Source organism: Neomonachus schauinslandi, chromosome 14, assembly GCF_002201575.2.
Source record: "Neomonachus schauinslandi chromosome 14, ASM220157v2, whole genome shotgun sequence".
NCBI classification, from domain to species: Eukaryota; Metazoa; Chordata; class Mammalia; order Carnivora; family Phocidae; genus Neomonachus; species Neomonachus schauinslandi.
The window spans coordinates 38,098,775-38,121,290 of record NC_058416.1 but is presented as its reverse complement, the minus strand read 5'-3'; the positions used below and the strand labels follow the sequence as shown (position 1 = coordinate 38,121,290).

Here is a 22,516-nt window from a genome sequence, read left to right as displayed (position 1 = left end):
TCAGACTATAGGACCATAAGCCAGGCAATGCTGACAGTCACATGATCATTTATGTTTACAACGAAAATGCAAAAGAAAAACCATAAATAAACAAATGAGATATACAGCAAAGCCTCAGGTTCCAGACAAGAATAAATGCAACTGAGGAACAGCCACATGTGTTGTGATGCAGCTTAAAATCATATTATAACTAATAAGCTGCCCGTTCATAACATGGCTCAGATTACCCCAAAATTTTTAACAAAAAAAGGAGAGCAGTGAAGATCTGACATTTGGTGGCTTTCTCCTTTGATTACTCTTTTAAATTCCTGGAAATATGAAGTCCAATGACTACAGATCCTTTTCATTACTATTCTTATCATCATCATTATGATTATTTACAGAAGAATTCTCTAGATAAGAGTGGAGCCAAAATGTTCTATCTCTATGCTATGCTTCTCAGCCAATCTGCCTTTATAACAGCAGGATACATTCCCTATGTTTGCACATTTCTGGTGCCAACTAATTTACTCGTTTTTGTTACTATCTCCATTGTGTTGCCAGCACAGTCATGGTCCCATACACACCATTAGTGTTGGTGTTATTGCTTCAGAGTTGTTTTTTTTATTTTTTTAGATTTATTTATTTTAGAGAGAGAGAACGAGCGGGGGGAAGGACAGAGGGAGAGGAAGAGAGAATCTCGAGCAGACTCCCCACTGAGCATGTAGCCTGATGTGAGGCTTGATCTTACAACCCTGAGATCATGACCTGAGCCAAAATCAAGAGCAGGATGCTCAGCCAACTGAGCCACCCAGGCATCACCCCCTACTTTTTGTTTCATTTTCTTTGGTGTTGTTCCTTCAGAGTTTAAAGAAAACTGAAAGGTAACCTAAGCCAAAAAGAAGTTAAATTAATTGTTTGGAGCTCTTGAATTTTAGTGTAGTGTTATTTTTTCACACCACGATGGCTACAAATTTTGCTCATTAATCTCATTATAAGTTGACAAGAACTCTAGAAAATTTTACATAACAAATCAGCAGAAACCAGTGCAAGTTAAGATATTCTATTTAGCAGTGGAAACACTAAGCCAATAAAGTATTCATAAAAAGAAGAGAACAAAAATTATGCTAACTAAAGTCTTAAGGTTAAGTGTTCTAGATCTGATAAGATAAAGATGTACCTTTTTTAATTTTCAGAGTAGGAATGTAGACATTCTACATGATGCGTTTTTCTATGTACATCCCTAGAAAGGGATGTTCAACTCATATTAAAAACACATTCTTTAAAAAGAACCACTTTTAAAATTTTTCAAAAAGTTCACTTGAAATTAATATAATAGACTTAAACTTTGGAAAAAGCAAAGAAAAATGAATGATATTCTCATAAACTTCATCAAGCGGGAGAACTTCTGAACAAGGAAACTCTGGCCTGCTTTCATGCTTCCCTTCTGCCCAGTGAAACCTCAGGTAAATTTACACTGTGGACTTTCCAGGGATGGTGACATCTAGAGTTTGACATAAAAGGATGCATGAGAAGTTATTATTATTTCTATCTCCCAACACAGAGGCATCAGGGTGGGCAGAGGAGATTATATCCATAATTATAACTGGAACAATGGCAGAGCTGTGTTAATTGTCCTGCTGGTCCTTCTACTTGGAAAGTGAGTAGTGACTGGATAAAGGCAAAATAATACTATTCCAAGGTTTACCATATGCCAAGCACTTTACGCACAGGAACTCATTTATTTCACCACACCATGCATATTGTTATCTCCCTCTAAAAAGGGGGATGAAAAAAGTAAATAATTTGCCAAAACTGAATAGATAGGAAGTGCTAGATTTGAAATCTGAAGCTGAGTTTGTCTGGCTTCTGGCCTATTTTCTTTTAGCTCTAGCATATGTTCTCCACTCTGAGTTAAATGAATGTAATTATTGGCAGCAATGTATGTGAATAATACATGTAGGTTTACTGAATCACACTACAAGTTGTATGTGTGTGTGTGTGTACATATACACATTTATATGCAGACTGTTCTCTCTATTGAAAACACTGACTTTTCCCCTTAGCTCCTGGATTTCCAGCAGTCACTCTCATTTTACATGTAGAAGAGAGAGCTTTGAAACTTAATCCTCTAATCGCACCCTAACTTATGTTACTGGAAGGGCAACTGTGCTTAGCCTGGAATAAAATACACGTGATAAAAGACAACTGGAGAAGACTGATATATTCCCAAAGGTGGAGCTCAGGCAGAAGTTGAGAATTAAGTACCGGAAGACAACATCTCGCAATAATTTCTTACAATATTACATCATTAATTTGGGGGTAACCTTCCAAATTGCTAAGCCTGCTTGCATTCAATTTTCAGTACAAAGATATATTTTAAATTCAAATATAAGTGATATTTGAATGAGCCATACCTCCTCTCTGTTCTGTGAATGTAGATAATCAAAAGTTGACTGTAGTCAAATATATTGAAGGAAACACATTCAGTGCAGCAATAATAGTCATATATACACAAGGACAAATGCAGAAAAAAAAAAGACCTAAAAGACATTAGAATTCCCCATGACTGAACAAAACAATTATGATAGCCTTTACATATTCCTAAAATGTGTCATTTTATGTGGATTTTTAAAAAGAGCTCATCAGTAGTAGGATACATACCCTCCAATTTTATCTATAGTCAGATCAGATTGCAATAATAGTTAAGTTGTATAATGCCTAGATATTTCAAGGAATGACATACTGCAGATAGGTAAAAACAAATAGCATTCAGAAGTTAATCCAATATTAAAGGACCACCATTTCCTGCAGAGTGAAAACATAGAAAGATTGGCAAAAAAAGGCAAAGTAAATAAAATGACCACTAAATCTATTGATAATATTATTAAAACAATATGAAACACTTTAATGATTAGTTGTATAAGTATGGTTTCTTGGCCATGTAGGAAAAGGGAGAAAAAGGTCAATAAACATAATCATGCATGTGCTATGACTAATGTGTTAGAAGTAGAAAAAAAAAATCTTAAACTTCATGGGAACCATTATAATTGCCATAGGTACCAATGACTAGCCAATTCTAGCATTAGTATTGAGAACTCAACACTGACCCAACAGGCTAAGGCCCTAATACCACTAACGCATTCCATTTCAAATTGCGTTCCATCCTATGCCCCATTTAGGTGAACATTTATATGAAATATTAGCATTAGACTTAATCTATGGTAGAGTGATATGTGCAGTTTTGCTGGCAGCAGCAGCTCTTTTTTTTTTTTCTATGATGTATTATTACTCTATAAAATGGAAATCTTTCCTAACTAGGATTCAATTAAGAGATACCAGAAGGCAAAAGATTATGCCAAAAAAGAACCTTCATGATATTAGAAAAAAGGTGAAAGTACTTTAGATGTGGAAATTAAAAATCAACTGGGGAAAGGATCTTTAAATAGGATGTTCTCAAGAGGGAATGGAGGAGGCTTCAGGGCTGCTTACATGTCCACAGTTGGTATTTCCACCCCAAAATGCAGAAAATGTCTTCATAATGTTAGTGCAAAATGATAAATGTCGGGAACATGTTTACCAATGTACTGGAAGTGTCTAGCATGCATAATGGCAATGGATCACATTCCCTACATTTCACCTAAGAAAACAGGGTGACAGAGTTGGGTCTGTGTCATGTTTCCATTTGAATTAAAGGTCTCTAATAAATGCACTCCAAAGATTAAATCATTTTAAATTGCTTTTGGCACCTAAACAGATTTGGCTGCTACACTCTACCAACAGTGAAGCCGCTTTTTTGTTTATTGGTTTGCTCTCATTTCACAGCTGAACTTATGCATTCCTACCTTACAAAGTTCTATCAAGTTCAGGCAGCTATTTCATGAAAATGCATGATCATCAGAGTACACAGTTAGTGATATTAGTAGATCAATGTATATCCTTTTTCCTGTTACTATCCAAAGATACAACCCTAGCTTAGGAGACAAGCAAAATGAGTATGTTCAGTAATATTAGTCTGCATATAAATATCTTAAGAAGCTAGGCCATTGTCATTAGTCATGATAAGAATGTCTCCTAGGATATGTAAGTCAAAAGAAAGTTTATGTGGCAGAATTATGTAAGGAAACTTACAATAGTGCCTGCCCACAAACCATGCAATTTGGAAACAGCCAAGAAACAAAACCATAGAGAAGGAGAGATAAATACAACATGTATTAGGGGTTATTATGCAACTACAAAGATTCAATATGACCCTGGAAATATAGCAAAAAATAGTTATGGAAAAAGAAGCTATTTCTTATGCTCAGTAGCTAATTTTCAAACATATGTACCTGTATTTGAAACTTTGAGCATTTCACACATTTTTCTGTATCTGAAAAAAAAATGGATCCAGACTGATATTGTGTATCAATATAGCTGAAAACAGTCAATAAAAAGGTAGCCAAAAGCAAAATTCAAATAAGAATTCTAAAAAAGGATATTATTCTGCTTGCTGATAAAACACTTCTGATGTATACTTTGCTCATGTTGGAAAAGAATAATTTACTGTTCAATTTTCCTAGAAAGGATGAAATATCTATAAGATGATTTCATAAAATGTTTGATTAAATAAAAGCTAGATTAAAGTGTCTAGGTCAAACTGTAAATATAATAGAAACTTAAAAAATAATATATAACTCCATTTTGAGAATATATATATTTCAATATCTAACAGTTAATTAAATGTTTTCCACATAATTTACGATAAAAACATTGTATATTTCCATTTTAAAATGTTTAAGGGAATTGGATCTATTAAAACAACACATATATTTTAATTCTCTATTCTGGAAAATTAAGAAATGCATACCCTTCAGGACAAATGTATTTAACATAAGGTGACACAAGAGAAGTACATCAAATTTCCCTTATGCATGCAAACATATATTAAATAGGAAATACCTGAACATATTAATATGATTTGAAGGGGAAGGAATGTTAAGATTATAGTGGTAGTACAAAAGTTCGTATGTCCCAGTCCATAATTCATATATTATGATTTGAATATATACTGAATATATGACACAAATTTGTGGTCATTTGACTGGGACTACCACATTTTAAGTATATTTAAAGAAAACAAAATGAGAGTGCTAGAGACAGATTTAAATTATATGCAATAGACTTAGTGAATATATGGCCAAAACAGAATCAGTAATAATAATAGTTTAAATGTTAGGTGTAACATAATATGGTCTAATTTATATTGAAGATAGAATATTTATAAATATTTAATCCAATTTCAACAAACATACATAATATCAAATTTCAAAATGCATGCCTCTTTTTGTTTTTTGTTTTGTTTTGTTTTTTAACTTACTGCTTTGTAAGTTCTCTTTTGTCCAGCATGTTTTCGAATTTGTTCTCCATTTGGCCCTGTTTCCACATGCATCGAATAGATAATGTCAAAGAAATCTTCAACCACAGCTACCCGCCGCAAAGACAGCTTCTCATCTACCCCTACACCATCCTGAAAACAAAACCAAAAAAAAAAAAGACACAAAGTTAACAGAGAGAGTGAATTAAACAAAAATATCATCCAGATAGGAAATTCCAAAAACTGTGAGTGAATATTGCATCATTTCATAAATTGTTTACATAGAGAACTTTAAGAAACATGAAAAAAGGAGGAGCAAGATGGCGGAGGAGTAGGAGACCTAAATTTCCTCTGGTCCCAGGAATTCAGCTAGATAGGGATCAAACCATTCTGAACACCTACAAACTCAACAGGAGATTGAAGAAAAAAATTACAACAACTCTCTGAACAGAAAAGTGACCACTTTCTGGAACGTAGGACGTGCGGAGAAGTGAATCCGAGGTGATATTCTGGAAGATAGGTGGGGGGAGGGGCCTCCGTCGGCCGCTTCTGGCAAGTGATAGAGCCTCAGAGCACAAAATCGGAACTTTTAGAAGTCGGCTCCGCTGAGGGACGTCGCTCCAGTGGCTAAGCCAGGGGTGGAACCCTCGTGGGACTGTGCAGTCTCAGGACCCTCGGGGTCACAGAAAGACCGGGGGTGACTGAGTGCGGCAGAGCTCCCAGGTATCGGAGCGGGGAAGCCGGCTGCAGAGACGGAGCCAAGGTGCAGACTCTCAGCTCGGGGTTGCCATAAACCGTGATCCGCGGCACAGTCGGGCCACTGCTCTTCCAGCAGGGACACAACACGCGGCAGATCTGGGGAGACTCCCCTTCCTCCCCTGGGAGGAGCAGTGCGGGAGTTCACCGCAGGGATCTGCTGGGTTTGGAGACTCCACACTGAGTCGGGTGCCAGAGATAGAAATGCACAGTCACACGATGGGTGAGCACGGAGTACGGTCTCGGAGTTGGGAGTGACTGACTGCTTTTCTCTGGGGGCTCACTAAGGAGTGGGGCCCCGAGTTCTCGGCTCCTCCGGGGTGGAGATTGGGAGGCCGCCATTTTCACTCTCGTCCTCCAAAGCTGTATGGAAAGCTTTCAGGGAAAAAAAGCTCCGGAGAGCAAACCCGAGCAGATTACTTAGCCCAGCCCAGGCAAGGGCGGGGCAATTCTGCCTCAGGCAAAGACATTTGGGAACCACGGCAACAGGCTCCTCCCCCAGAAGATCAGCAGGAACAGCCAGCCAAGACCAAGTTTACCAATCAAAGAGAACAGCAGAACTCCAGCACTAGGAGAATACAGCACATAGAATTAATGGCTTTTTTCCCCCGATTCTTTAGTCTGTCAAAGTTAATTTTTTTAATTTTCTTTTTTTTGTGTTTTTTGGAATTTTTCTTTTTCCCTTTTTCAACCAACATCTTTTCAATCCCTTTTTTTAATAAAAATATTTTTTATTTTTCATTTTTAGAGTCATATTCTATCCCTTCATAATAGTTAACCTTATTTTTGGTATATATATAAGTTGTTCTCTCTTTAAAATTTTGGGATACAGTTTCTTCTAACAGACCAAAATATACCCTAAATCTCTAGTGTATGGCTTTGTTCTACTCTCCTGCCTGATCACATTCTCTCCCTTTTTTTTTTTAATTTCCCTTCTTTCTTTTTTCAACCAACTTCTTATCGATTCCTTTTATAAAATCTGTTATAATTTTCATCTTTACAGTCATATTCCATCCCTTCACTGTATTTACTCTTATTTCTGTACATATACAAGCTTTTCTTTCTTTAAAATTTTGGGAGGCAGTTTCTTCTAATGGACCAAAATACACCCAAAATCTAGTGTGTGGCACTGATCTATTCACCAGCCTGATCATATATGATCATATTCTTTTTTTTTTCTTTTTATCTTGTTCTTTTTCATCTTCTTTTCTTTTTTCTTTCTTTCCCTTTCTTTTCCCCCAGTTTCAGGTGTCTTCTGATTTGTTTAGTGTATATTTTTCTGGGGTCATCTTTACCCTGTTAGCATTTTGTTCTCTCATTCATCTATTCTCCTCTGGACAAAATTACAAGACAGAAAAAATCACCTCAGCAAAAAGAACAAGAGGCAGTACCGACTGCCAGGGACCTAATCAATATGGACATTAGTAAGATGTCAGAACTAGAGTTCAGAATGATGATTATAAAGACACTAGCTGGGCTTGAAAAAAGCATGGAAGATATTAGAGAAACCCTTTCTGGAGAAATAAAAGAACTGAAATCTAACCAAGTCAAAATCAAAAAGGCAATTAATGAGGTGCAATCAAGAATGGAGGCTCTAACTGCTAGGATAAATGAGGCAGAAGAGAGAATCAGTGATATAGAAGACCAAATGATGGAAAATAAAGAAGCTAAGGAAAAAAAAGATAAACAACTACTGGATCACGAGGGCAGAATTGGAGAGATAAGTGATACCAGAAGATGAAACAATATTAGAATAATTGGGATCCCAGAAGAAGAAGAGAGAGAGGGGCAGAAGGTATATTGGAGCAAATTATAGCAGAGACTTCCCTAATTGGAGGAAGGAAACAGGCATCAAAATCCAGGAGGCACAGAGGACCTCCGTCAATATCAATACAAATAGGTCAACACCCCAATATCTAATAGTAAAACTTAGGAGTCACAAAGACAAAGAGAAAATCCTGAAAGCAGCTTGGGACAAGAGATCTGTGACCTACAATGGTAGAAACATTAGATTGGTAACAGACCTATCCACAGAGACCTGGCAGGCCAGAAAGGACTGGCATGATATATTCAGAGCACTAAATGAGAAAAATATGTAGCCAAGAATACTATATCCAGCTAGACTGTCATTGAAAATAGAAGGAGAGATAAAAAGCTTCCAGGACAAACAAAAACTAAAGGAATTTGCAAACACGAAACCAGCCCTACAAGAAATCTTGAAAGGGGTCCTCTAAGCAAAGAGAGAGCCTAAAAGCAACATAGACCAGAAAGGAACACAGACAATATACAGTAAGAGTCACCTTACAGGCAATACAATGGCACTAAATTTCTATCTTTCAATAGTTACCCTGAATGTAAATGGGCTAAATGCCCCAATCAAAAGACACAGGCTATCAGATTGGATAAAAAAACAAGACCCATCAATATGCTGTCTGCAAGAGACTCATTTTAGACCCAAAGACACCCCCAGATTGAAAGTGAGGGGGGTGGAAAACCATTTACCATGCTAATGGACACCAAAAGAAAGCTGGGATGGCAATCCTTATAATAGACAAATTAGATTTCAAACCAAAGACTGTAATAAGAGATGAGGAAGGACACTATACCCTACTTAAAGGGTCTATCCAACAGGAAGATCTAACAATTCTAAATATCTATGCCCCTAATATGGGAGCAGCCACTTATATAAGCCAATTAAAAACAAAAGCAAAGAAACACATCGACAACAATACAATAATAGTAGGGGACTTTAATACCCCCCTCACTGAAATGGACAGATCATCTAAGCAAAAGATCAACAAGGAAATAAAGACTTTAAATGACACAGTGGACCAAATGGGCTTCACAGATATATTCAGAACATTCCATCCCATAGCAACAGAATACACATTCTTCTCTAGTGCCCATGGAACATTCTCCAGAATCAATCACATCCTAGGTCACAAATCAGATCTCAACTGGTACCTAAAGATTGGGATCATTCCCTGCGTATTTGCAGACCACAATGCTTTGAAACTAGAACTCAATCACAAGAGGAAAGTCGGAAAGAACTCAAATACTTGGAGGCTAAAGAGCATCCTACTAAAGAATGAATGGGTCAACCAGGAAATTAAAGAATTAAAAAAATTCAAGGAAACAAATGAAAATGAAACAAAACTGTTCAAAATCTTTGGGATGCAGTAAAGACGGTCCTAAGAGGAAAGTCTATAGCAATACAAGCCTTTCTCAAGAAACAAAAAAGTTCTCAAATATACAACCTAACCCTACACCTAAAGGAGCTGGAGAAAGAACAGCAAATAAAGCCTAAACCCAGCAGGAGAAGAGAAATAATAAAGATCAGAGTAGAAATCAATGAAATAGAAACCAAAGGACCAGCAGAACAGATCAACGAAACTAGAAGCTGGTTCTTTGAAAGAATAAGATTGATAAACCCCTGGCCAGACTTAGCCAAAAGAAAAGAGAAATGACCCAAACCAACAAAATCGTGAATGAAAGAGGAGAGATCACAACCAACACCAAAGAAATACAAACAATTATAAGGACATATTATGAGCAACTCTATGCCAGCAAATTAGATAACCTGGAAGAAATGGATGCATTCCTAGAGATGTATCAACTACCAAAACTGAACCAGGAAGAAACAGAAAACCTGAACAGACCTATAACCACTAAAGAAATTGAAGCAGTCATCAAAAATCTCCCAACAAACAAAAGCCCAGGGCCAGATGGCTTCCCAGGGGAATTCTACCGAACATTTAAAGAAGAATTAATACCTATTCTTCTGAAACTGTTCCAAAAAATAGAAATGGAAGGAAAACTTCCAAACTCATTATGAGGCCAGGATTACCTTGATCCCAAAATCATACAAGACCCCATCAAAAAGGAGAACTACAGACCAATATCCCTGATGAATATGGATGCAAAAATTCTCACCAAAATACTAGCCAATAGGATCCAACAGTACATTAAAAGGATTATTCACCACGACCAAGTGGGATTTATCCCTGGGCTGCAAGGTTGGTTCAACATCTGCAAATCAATCAACGTGATACAATACATCAACAAAAGAAAGAACAAGAACCATATGATCCTCTCAATAGATGCAGGAAAAGCATTTGACAAAGTACAGCATTCTTTCTTGATTAAAACTCTTCAGAGTATAGGCATAGAGGGTACATACCTCAATATCATAAAAGCCAACTATGAAAAACCCACAGCGAATATCATTCTCAATGAGGAAAAACTGAGAGCTTTCCCCCTAAGGTCAGGAACACGGCAGGGATGTCCACTATCACCACTGCAATTCAACATAGTGCTAGAAGTCCTAGCCACAGCAATCAGACAACAAAAAGAAATAAAAGGCATCCGAATCAGCAAAGAAGAAGTCAAACTCTCACTCTTTGCAGATGATATGATACTTTATGTGGAAAACCCAAAGACTCCACCCCAAAACTGCTAGAACTCATACAGGAATTCAGTAAAGTGGCAGGATATAAAATCAATGCACAGAAACCAGCTGCATTTCTATACACCAACAACGAGAGAAGAAAGAGAAATTAAGGAGTCGATCCCATTTACAATTGCACCCAAAACCATAAGATACCTACGAATAAATCTAACCAAAGAGGCAAAGAATCTGTACTCAGAAAACTATAAAATACTCATGAAAGAAATTGAGGAAGACACAAAGAAATGGAAAAACATTCCATGCTCATGGATTGGAAGAACAAATATTGTGAAGATGTCAATACTACCTAGAGCAATCTACACATTCAATGCAATCCCTATCAAAATACCATCCTTTTTTTTCAAAGAAATGGAACAAATAATTCTAAAATTTATATGGAACCAGAAAAGACCCTGAATAGGCAGAGGAATATTGAAAAAGAAAAGCAAAGCTGGTGGCATCACAATTCTGGACTTCCAGCTCATCATCAAGAGACTACGGTACTGGCACAAAAACAGACACGTAGATCAATGGAACAGAATAGAGAGCCCAGAAATGGACCCTCAACTCTATGGTTAACTAATCTTCAACAAAGCAGGAAAGAATGTCCAATGGAAAAAAGACAGTCTCTTCAACAAATGACATTGGGAAAATTGGACAGCCACATGCAGAAGAATGAAACTGGACCATTTCCTTACACCACACACAAAAATAGACTCCAAATGGTTGAAAGACCTAAATGTGAGACAGGAGTCCATCAAAATCCTAAAGGAAAACACAGGCAGCAACCTCTTTGACCTCAGCCACAGCAACTTCTTCCTAGAAACATCGCCAAAGGCAAGGGAAGCAAGGGCAAAAGTGAACGATTGGGACTTCATCAAGATAAAAAGCTTTTGCACAGCAAAGGAAACAGTCAACAAAACCAAAAGACAACTGACAGAATGGGAGAAGATATTTGCAAATGACATATCAGATAAAGGGCTAGTATCCAAAATCTATAAAGAACTTACCAAACTCAACACCCAAAGAACAAATGATCCAATCAAGAAATGGGCAGAAGACATGAACAGACATTTTTCCAAAGAAGACATCCAAATGGCCTACAGACACATGAAAAAGTGCTCAACATCACTCGGCATCAGGGAAATCCAAATTAAAACCTCACACCAGTCAGAATGGCTAAAATTAACAAGTCAGGAAACGACAGATGTTGGCGGGGATGCAGAGAAAGGCGAACCCTCCTACACTGTTGGTGGGAATGCAAGCTGGTGCAGCCACTCTGGAAAACAGTATGAAGGTTCCTCAAAAAGTTGAAAATAGAGCTACCATACAACCCAGCAATTGCACTACTGAGTATTTATCCCAAAAATACAATGTAGTGATCTGAAGGGGTACGTGGACCCCGATGTTTATAGCAGCAATGTCCACAATAGCCAAACTATGGAAAGAGCCAAGATGTCCATCAACAGATGAACGGATAAAGAAGATGTAAGATACCTAGGAATAAATCTAACCAAACACACACACACATCCATACCCCCCCCCCCCACACACACACACACACACACACACAGAGGAATATTATGCAGCCATCAAAAGGAATGAAATCTTGCCATTTGCAATGACGTGGATGGAACTGGAGGGTATTATGCTGAGCGAAATAAGTCAATCAGAGAAAGACATGTATCATATGATCTCACTGATATGAAGAATTCTTAATCTCAGGAAACAAACTGAGGGTTGCTGGAGTGGTGGGGGGTGGGAGGGATGGGGTGGCTGGGTGATAGACATTAGGGAGGGTATGTGCTATGGTGAGGGCTGTGAATTGTGTAAGACTGTTGAATCACAGACCTGTACCTCTGAAACAAATAATACAGTATATGTTTAAAAAAAAAAGAAGAAGATAGTAGGAAGGGAAAAATGAAGGGGGGGAAATCAGAGGGAGAGATGAACCATGAAAGACTATGGACTCTGAGAAACAAACTGAGGGTTCTAGAGTGGAGAGGGGTGGGGGGGATGGGTTAGCCTGGTTATGGATATTAAAGAGGGCATATATTGAATGGAAAAAAAAAAGAATTATGCTAAAATCTAAAAAAAAAAAAAAGAAACATGAGAAAAGATATTTGGCATAGTGATCATGCTTACCCATAAATAACGTCTTTTAAGTTTTATAATGACTTATTTGTAGCCATCAGCATAACTTTCTTAAATTATTCTAAAATATATGTTAAGGCTTAGTAATTTTTATCACAATAATTTCATTCTAGATATTGATTCATTCATCCAATCACTATTTATTGAGTTGCTAGGTACTGGAAGTTGTTATTAGAAAAAGAAAAGAAATAATATCGAATCTCTATCCTTAAACATCATATAAGCTAGGAAAGAAAATGCATCTACTATGTTATCAGATTGGACTAAGGGACAATAATTGTTCAAGGTTAAAAATGTGAGCTATAGAAATTATCTAGGTGTGCAGTTTGGATTCTCCACTCGGAAATTATATGCCTAGTGCAAATCATTTAAATTTCCCTAAATTTCAGCCTTCTCAAATTTCAGTTTTCTCAATTGGCAAACAGAGAGTAGAGCCCACTTCACAGAATTGTAAGAATTAAATGCGGTAACATAGGTAAAGGATTTGACCCAATGGTTGGTATATAGTGAACACTCGACAAATGGTGACTCTTGTCATTTTGACGATCATGATAAAAATATAAGCAAAATAAATATGGGAGTTCAAAGAATTAAGATATCACCTCTGGGTGAAGTAAATTCTTGGAAGAAATAAAATTTAATGTGGGTGGAGATACACACACAGTGCCTAAGCCATGGTGGTGCTGGTGGGAAGTGTAACAAAGAGCCAAACCCTCCCATAGATGACAGAAAATAAGAAATGTATAACAAAAGAGTAAGAAATTGGAAATTAGAGAAAAAAGAAATTTAATCTTTTAATCTTTTATGAACTGGTTTCCCGTTTGCAAACAGAGACATGCACGCACATGCATACACACACAATGTTCTTATTTGGACCCTGAGGCATAAACTGAAGTAACGTGACATAGCCATTATGTTGGTAGACAACATAAGAAGGTGATTAATCTGAGCAAAATCATTATGCAGTCAATGAGTCAAATGGTGAAAGCCTCTTTGAACAGTAGTCCCAGCAGACGGAGCTCACTGCAAAACTCAAAACAAATCACATGGTGCTTTTTCTTCGTTTGGCTTTGTTTTTTTTTTTTTCTGATTTATAATAGGTCTCAGAAGTAGCAGTGTCTGAGGCTGTATATTCAAATAGCCATATATACATATATATGTATGTGTACATATTTAAATATATACAAATATTTATGAGTTGTATGTAAGGTCAAACTGCATGGTATCTCATCTCTGTTAAATTTGAAGCACTCCTTCACAATTACCTATGATGCATGTGATTCGTCATTAGGTTTTAGACCTTTCTCACTTCTCTCCTTTAACATTTTGAGGCATCTCTTCTATACTGGGCCCCATGGATAATCCCTTATTGCCTCGTGATGCAAGACCAATATGTAACAAAAGTACAGAGAAGCTGCATGAAGTGCGGCTACGACTAGCCCAAAAAACTGTTGTAGCTTAGTGTACAGTGCCTGGGAAAGACTATTTCAGATGCCTACCCCTCAACCACCCTGGCCTACCCGCACTCCTCAGAGAACATCCACTGTTCCTAGACTAGAAATCCAAATTCTAACTCTGCCCATCAGCAAAAACCACCCACAAAATTTTGTCTTCTTTTCTCTCACTCATAAAATTTGTACAGTTTCCTCTCAGTTTCTTTGCTGGGTAAGCAGAAACATAGTAAGGTTGTACAGTTAATAAACTGTGAGTGATGTAGGAATCACAGCCTATTTATTCATTCCTTCAACAAGTATCCCAGAAAGACTAAATACTGCCAAGCCCTCTACTAGGTGCTGAAGTTACCAAGGTCAGCTGACTTCTCAAAAGAAAAAATGGAGGTCAGAAGGCAATAGTACAATATATTCAAAATGCTGAATATTAAAAAAAAAAAAAACCTGCTAAACAAGAATTTTATATCCAGAAAAACTAGTTTTCCAAAATTAAGGTGAGGTAAAGACATTCCCAGATAAACAAAACAGAGAATTCAATGATTGTAGACAAGAGAAATTTATTCCCCCATAGTCCTGGAAGCCAGAAGTTGAAATTCAAAGATGTTGGCAGAGCTGCACTCCCTCTGGAAGCTCTAGGGGCAAATCCATTCTTTGTCTCTTCCAGTTCCTGTGGTTGCTAGCATTCCATAGCTTGAGGCCATATCACGTTGCCTTCTTGTCTTTGGTGCATCTCTCCTTTGTGTGTGTGTGTGTGTGTGTGTGTGTCTCTCTCCTAATGGCTCATGTTATCTGAAAGCATTTAAAGCCCAACCAGATAATCCAAGCTAATCTCTTCACTTCATATCCTTAACTTAATTACATCTACAAAGACTCTTCTTCCAAACAAGGTAACATTTACAAATTCCAGAGATTAGGACTTGAAATTTTTTTTTTTTTTGAGGGAAAGTGGGGTGGGGTGTGAGGGGTGGGGAGGAGGAGGTGAGGGAAAGAGGTAGAGAGAAAATCTCAAGCAGGCTCCTCACCCAGAGTGGAGCCTGACCCAGGGCTCAATCTCACAATCCTGAGATCATGACCTGAGCTGAAATCAAGAGTCAGACTCTTAACCAACTGAGCAACCCAGGCACCCCAGAACTTGAAATCATTAGATGGTCATTATTTAACTACATGTAGTTATGAATTAGAGTACAGAAGGTACAAGTTGTGCTATGGGAACATATATTGGAAATGCTTCACTATTGGTGGTTAATAGTCAATATTCTTTCAAGAAATCATAAGTTCAGTGTTAAGATAATATTGAATTCACATACATCGGGGAAGGGAGGTCATCTGTTATCCTTCTGTCATGTAGACCTGCTTACTTGCAATTGTAATTAAGCTCAATTCATATCCACACTCTTATTAAAACTCCAAAATGCCTTCAGAGGTTGGGCCTACAATGGAAGTGAGCCAAGTATTTGTGGTAAGAAAATAAGGAGTAATGAAGCCCTTCAGGAAGTGGGAGAAATATATTCAATGAGCTTGGAGCTTAACATACTTAAAATACCATGGGGTGTGTGGTGGCTCAGTGGGTTAAGCCTCTGCCTTTGGCTCAGGTCATGATCTCAGGGTCCTGGGATTGGCCCATGTGGGGCTCCTGCACAGCAGTCTGCTTCTCCCTCTCCCTCTCCCCACCACCCTGCCCTGCCGCTTGTGCCTCTTTCTCTCTCAAAAAAAAAAAAAAAAAATCTTTAAAAAACATACTTCAGGTACCATAAAAAGAAAGACATTCACAAACAGACATGTTATAGTGGAAATGCTGAATGCCAAAGACAAACTCTCAAAAGCAACAAGAGATAAGTAACTTATCAACCTTTGAGGAAACCCCAATAACAATTCCATGCTTCTAGACATGCTTTATAATAAATAGTAAAAGGGAGTTTTCCAGGATAAAAGTGGCAAGTGACATCAAGCAGTAATCCAAATACAAATGTAAATACTAAGAGCTTCAGTAAAGGTAGGTAAAGATAAATAAATAAATAAATAAATAAATAGCAAGCCAAATACAATATAATTACTTATTTATTCTTTTTTAAAGATAATAATTGAGTCATTTTTATTTATTGTTTTCTTTATTAATCTACAATCCTTCCTCAGTTACAAAAATTAGTAGACTTTGTGTTGCAAGAGGTGGGCCAGAACCACATCATGAAGACAGAAAATGAATATATAACAGGTACATTGCCATAAGGGAAAATATATACACTACAACTTATATCTTGTTCCTATTACTGATAATAAAATTAATTTCACAGTCTCAAACATGAGGGTCTCATTTTTGACAAGCAATACCTTAAGGGATTTTCAAATGTTTTCTTTAAATCTCTACCATCATCTTCTGAGGTGAGAACACTAATACTCAGAAGTTATGTAACCTTCCCAAAGACTCACAGCGATTACTAAAGCTGGGTAACAGAGTTTTTTTGAAAGAAAGAAAATCCTGTTCATCCTAAAAATACACTTGGACATATCCCACACAGATGTAACTGGTGGTTATTTTACCAAGGATTCCACAAAAGGTTTTTTAACCCATAGTGGTGTTGAAATAATCTACATTTGCAATTAAACATAGCAAGATATATAATTACAATACTAGAGAACAAGAAAGATTGAAGTTTAAATATTCACCTTGAATACTGATTCTTTGGGAATTGACTGATTTAAAAGGCAACTGACTAAAATAATATGTAAATAATTGTATTACTGGTATAATAACATACATAAATGTAATAAATTTGACAATGACAGCACAAAAAAGGCAGTAACGAAGCGATATTGGAGTCTGGAGTAAAGAAATAACAGAATGATAACTCAAATCCACAGGTAGAAAGAAAGAGAGCCAAAAACGTTAATAAGGTTAACAACAAAAACTCTGTAAATATATGCTTTCCTACTTTCTTCTCCTAGCTCTTTGAAAGACATAGCAGTACATAAATAATTATCAAAGTATAATATTGTGAGATTATTGATATATCTGGATATTATATATATATAAATCATAGAATTAAAAAGTGAGAAAATTGAGCTCTTTAGGAGTAAAGTTTTATATTGGATTATAACTAAATCAGTATATATCTGAAGTAGATTCTGATAAGTTAAAACATATATTGTAATTCCTAAAGTAACCCCCACATTTAAAAATATATAATTTCAAATCATTAAAGGAATTAAGATTTTACAAGGCAAAATATGTACTTAATAGAAAAAAAGGCCAACAAAGGAAAATTAAAGGAAAAAAGACATGAGATATACAGATAATAAAGCAAAATCACCAATATAAATCCAATCACATCAATAACATTAAACATGAATGGACTAAGGAATCCAAACAAAAAGAATTGGTTAAAAACAATATCCTACTGTATATTATGTAGAGGAGTAACAATTTTGGTTCAAAGATGCAGATAAGGGGTGCCTGGGTGGCTCAGTCAGTTAAGCATCTAACTCCTGGTTTTGGCTCCGGTCATGATCTCAGGGTTGTGAGATGGAAGCGGAGTCTGCTTAAGATTTTCTCTCTCTCCCTCTCCCTCTGCCTCCTCCACCCCCCGGCTCACACTCTTAAATAAATAAATAAATAAATAAATAAATAAATAAATAAATAAATAAATAAATAAATCTTTTTAAAAAAGATGCAGATAGGATGAAGGTAAAAAGCTGCATTATGAAATTAAGAACAACAACAACAAAAAGAGCTGGAATCGCTATATTAGTATTAGAGAACAGAGTTTAAACAAACCAACAACAAATGTTACTCACAACAAAGAGGAAAATTTCATAATAATAAAAGGGTCAATTCACCAGCAAGATATAATAATTATATATGCACCAAAAAACAAAATTCCAAGTAGTACGTGCACGCACACACATTGTTTAAGCAAAAACTGACAGTATTAACAGGTGAAATCAACAATAATAGAGACTTCAAAACTCTATTTTCAAAAATGAATAACAAGGGAGAATATGATCAAGGAAAAGAACACTGAACAACACTATAAAAAATAAACCTAACAGACATACATAGGACATCCCACACAACAGAAACAGAACATTCTCCATGACAGACCATATTTCAGCCTAAAAGAGGTCTCAATAAGATGTAAAGGACTGAAATACATTTTATATGTTTTCTGATCAAAATGGAATTAAATTACAAATCAATGACAGAAGGAAAACAGGGAAATCTACAAAGATGAAGAAATTAAACAACACACTTCCCAAAACCAATGAGTTAGAGGAGTCAAAAGGAAAATTAAAATATACTTTGAGATGAACAGAAACAGAAACACAAAATGCCAAAAATAGTATTTCAAGGGAATTTATAACTGTAACTGCATATTTTAAAAAATAACATACTTATCTTTCCACCTTATATAACTAGAAAAAGAGTAAACTAAAACCAAGCAGAAGAGGGGAAATATTTTTAAAGAGGAGAAATAAATTAGATAATAGAAAACAATGGACAAAATCAGCAAAACCAAAGTGCAGTTTTTGAAAATATATTTTTAAAAGACAAAACTTCAGCTGTATTAACCAAGATTAAGAGAGAAGACATAAATTACTAAAACCAAGAATGAAAGAAGGAACATCACTACTGATCTTATAAAAATAAAAATAAAAAAGGATTATAAGAAATAGTATAAACAACTCTATGATAAATTAGATAACTATGTAAAGTGAACAATTTCTAGAAAGATACAAATTATTGAAATTGAGTGGAAAAAATGGAAAATTTGAATAGGCCTACCACAAATAAAAGAGATAAAATTAGTAACTTAAAAAAATTCTTACAAAGAAAAGCCTGGGCCCAAAAAGTTTCACTGGACCAAACATTCAAGAATGAAGGCCAATTTATCATTAACTCTTTGGGGGAAAAAAAAAAAGATGAGACATTTCAAAATAATTCTATAAAGCCAGAATTACCCATATACCAAAACCAAATGTATTACAAGAAAAGAAAACTATGGACCAATATATTTTATGAATATAGATATAAAAAACTTCAACAAAATACTAGCAAACCAAATCTAATAATATATATATACATATATGTAAATTATTATATACCATTACTAAGTAGGATAATCCCAGGTATGCAAGGTTGATTTAACATATAAAAATTAATTATGTAATACACCATATTAAAGAATAATGGACAAAAAGCATATACTCACCTCAATAGTTGCAGAAAAAACATTTAACAAAAGCCAACATACTTTCCTAAGAAAAACTCTTAGTGGAGCAGAAGTAGAAAGGAATTTTCTCAATATGATAAAGGGCATCTACAAAAGCCCTACAACTAATATGCATTTAATGATGAAAGATTGAACGCTTTCCCTCTAAGGACAGGAGGAAAACAAGAATGTCTGCTCTAGCCACTTCTATTTAACATTTTACTAGAAGTACTAGTCAGGGGAATCAGAAAAAAAAGAAAAAAGAAAAGGCACCTAGTTGAAAAGGAGGAAGAAAAACTATCTCTATTTGTAGATGACATGATCTTGTATGTAGAAAATTCTATAAAATCCTCCAAATAACTATTAAAACTAATAAGCGACTCCTTAATTTCTCTTTCTTCTGTCTTGTTGTTGGTGTATAGAAATGCCACTGATTTCTGTGCGTGGATTTTATATCTGCCACTTTACTGAATTCCTGTATGAGTTCTAGCAGTTTTGGGGTGGAGTCTTTTGGGTTTTCCACATAAAGTATCATATTATCTGCAAAGAGTGAGAGTTTCACTTCTTTGCCGATTCAGATACCTTTTATTTCTTTTTGTTGTCTGATTACTGTGGCTAGGACTTCTAATACTATGTTGAATAGCAGTGGTGATAGTGGACATCCCTGCCGTGTTCCTGACCTTAGGGGGACAGCTCTCAGTTTTTCCTCATTGAGAATGATATTCGCTGTGGGTTTTTCATAGATGGCTTTTATGATATTGAGGTATGCACCCTCTATCCCTACACTCTGAAGAGTTTTGATCAAGAAAGGATGCTGTACTTTGTCAAATGCTTCTTCTGCATCAAGCTACCATATGACCCAGCAATTGCACTACTGGGTATTTACCCCAAAGATACAAATGTAGTGATCTGAAGGGGCATGTGCACCCCGATGTTTATAGCAGTAATGTCCATAATAGCAAAACTATGGAAAGAGCCAAGATGTCCATCAACAGATGAATGGATAAAGAAGATGTGGTATATATATATATATATATTCCAACATCACTAACCATCAGGTAAATGCAAATCAAAACCACAATGAGATATCACTTCATACCTGTTAGAATGGCTATTATCAAAAGGACAATATATAGAAGATAGTAGGAAGGGTAAAATGAAGGGGGGGAATTGGAAGGGGAGACAAACCATGAGAGACTATGGACTCTGAGAAACAAACTGAGGGTTCTAGAGGGAAGGGAGTGGGGGGATGGATTAGCCTGGTGATGGGTATTAAAGAGGGCACGTATTGAATGGAGCACTGGGTGTTATATGCAAACAATGAATCATGGAACACTACATCAAAAACTAATGATGTAATGTATGATGATTAACATAACATAATAAAATTTTTTTAAAAAGAATAAGTGAGGTCAGCAAAGTTAAGGTTCAAAATCAATAACAAAAAAACAATTGTATTTCTTTTCATTAGCAATAAAAATTTAAAAATGAATTTAGAAAAATAATTTCATTTACAATAATACAGGGGCACCTGGGTGGCTGAGTCAGCTAAGTGTCTGACTCTTGATTTCATCTCAGGTCATGATCTCAGGGTCATCTAATTGAGCACCACTTCAGGCTCCATGCTGGGCATGGAGCCTGCTTAAGATTCTCTCTCTCCCTTTTCCTCTGCCCTTCCTCACCCTGCTCATGCTCTCTCTCTCTCTCTGTCTCTCTCTCTCTGTCTCTCTCTCTCTATATATATATATAAAATAAATTAGAATACAAGGCATAAATTTAGACACAAAGTTAACAAAAGAAGTACAAGGCTTGTACATGAAACCTACAAAACATTGTTAAAAAACATTTTTAATGAACTGAATAAATGGAAAGATATCCTCTGTTCACAGACCACAGGATTGATATTGTTAAGATGGTAATATTCCAAAAACTTATCTACAAAGTCAATGTAATCCCTATTTAAAAATTCTAGCTAGCTTTTTTGCAGAAATTGACAAGTTAAAACTCATATGTAAATGCAAGGTGCTCAGAACAGCCAAAATAATCTTTTAAAAGAAGAAATTTGGAGGTCTCATACTTCTTGATTTCAAAACTTACTATAAATCTTACATAATAGCATGATACTGGGCATGAGAATAGATATATAGATCGATGGCAGAGAAGTGAGATTCCAGAGATAAACCCTTAAACTTATTTTCAATTCATTTTCAACATGAGTGTCAAGACAATACAGTGGGAAAAAAATAATCTTTTCAATAAATGGTACTGGGACAACCGGATACCCACATGCAAAAGAATGAAGTAGAATCCTTACCTCACACCATACATAAAAATTAAGTCAAAATGCATCATAGATCTAAATGTAGAAGCTAAAACTTAAGATAAAAAAAAAACACACATAGGAGTAAATGTTTTTAACCTTGGGTAAGGCAAGGTCCCCTCAGTTATAAAACCCAAAGCAAAAGCAACAAAAGAAAAATTAATTGAACTACATTAAAATTAAAATATTTTATGCTGAAATGATACCATCAAAAAATGAAATGACAACCCACAGAAATGGGAGAAAACATTTGAAAATCATAAGTCCAATAAGGGGTTAATATCAAAAATATATAAAGAAACACTCAACTCAATACTAAAAAACAAACAATCCAACTAAAAAATGGATAAAGGATCTGAATCAGCATTTTCCCAAAGGAGGCACCCACGAAAAGGTGCTCAACATCACTAACCATCAGGTAAATGCAAATCAAAACCACAATGAGATATCACTTCATACCTGTTAGAATGGCTATTATCAAAAGGACAAGAAATCACCAGTGTTGGTAAGCATATGGAGAAAAGGGAACACTTCATTGCACACTGCTAGTGGGAATATAAACTGTTGCAAAACTATGAAAAACAGTATAGAGATTCCTCAAAAAATTAAAAATAGAACTACCCTATGATCTAGCAATTCCACTTCTGGACTTGTCCAAAGGAAACAAAAACACTAACTCAAAAATATACATGCACCTCCATTTTCACTGCACTATTTACAATAGCTAAGACATGAGAGCAACTGAATTATCTGTTGATGAATTAATGGATAAATGAAAATGTGGTCATATGTGTGTATGCCACATTTTGTGCTACCACATAATTGTGCTATTATGTGCACACACAC

At 35.8% G+C, this 22,516-nt stretch overlaps 1 protein-coding gene across 6 annotated transcripts in view; it reads right to left on the bottom strand.

Moving 5' to 3' along the window:
- NOL4 (nucleolar protein 4) overlaps nt 1-22,516 on the bottom strand; it is a 414,205-nt gene that overhangs the window by 313,466 nt on the left and 78,223 nt on the right. For 3 of the 6 annotated variants that reach the window (XM_021686289.2, XM_021686291.2, XM_021686292.2), the window contains exon 2: nt 5,339-5,488. In XM_021686289.2, the coding sequence (XP_021541964.1) occupies nt 5,339-5,488 (150 nt within the window). Of the gene's footprint in view, nt 1-1,495; nt 1,532-3,094; nt 3,098-4,310; nt 4,374-5,338; nt 5,489-22,516 lie in introns of all 6 variants that reach the window. The other 3 variants (XM_044920883.1, XM_044920885.1, XM_044920884.1) reach the window with 2 other exon arrangements.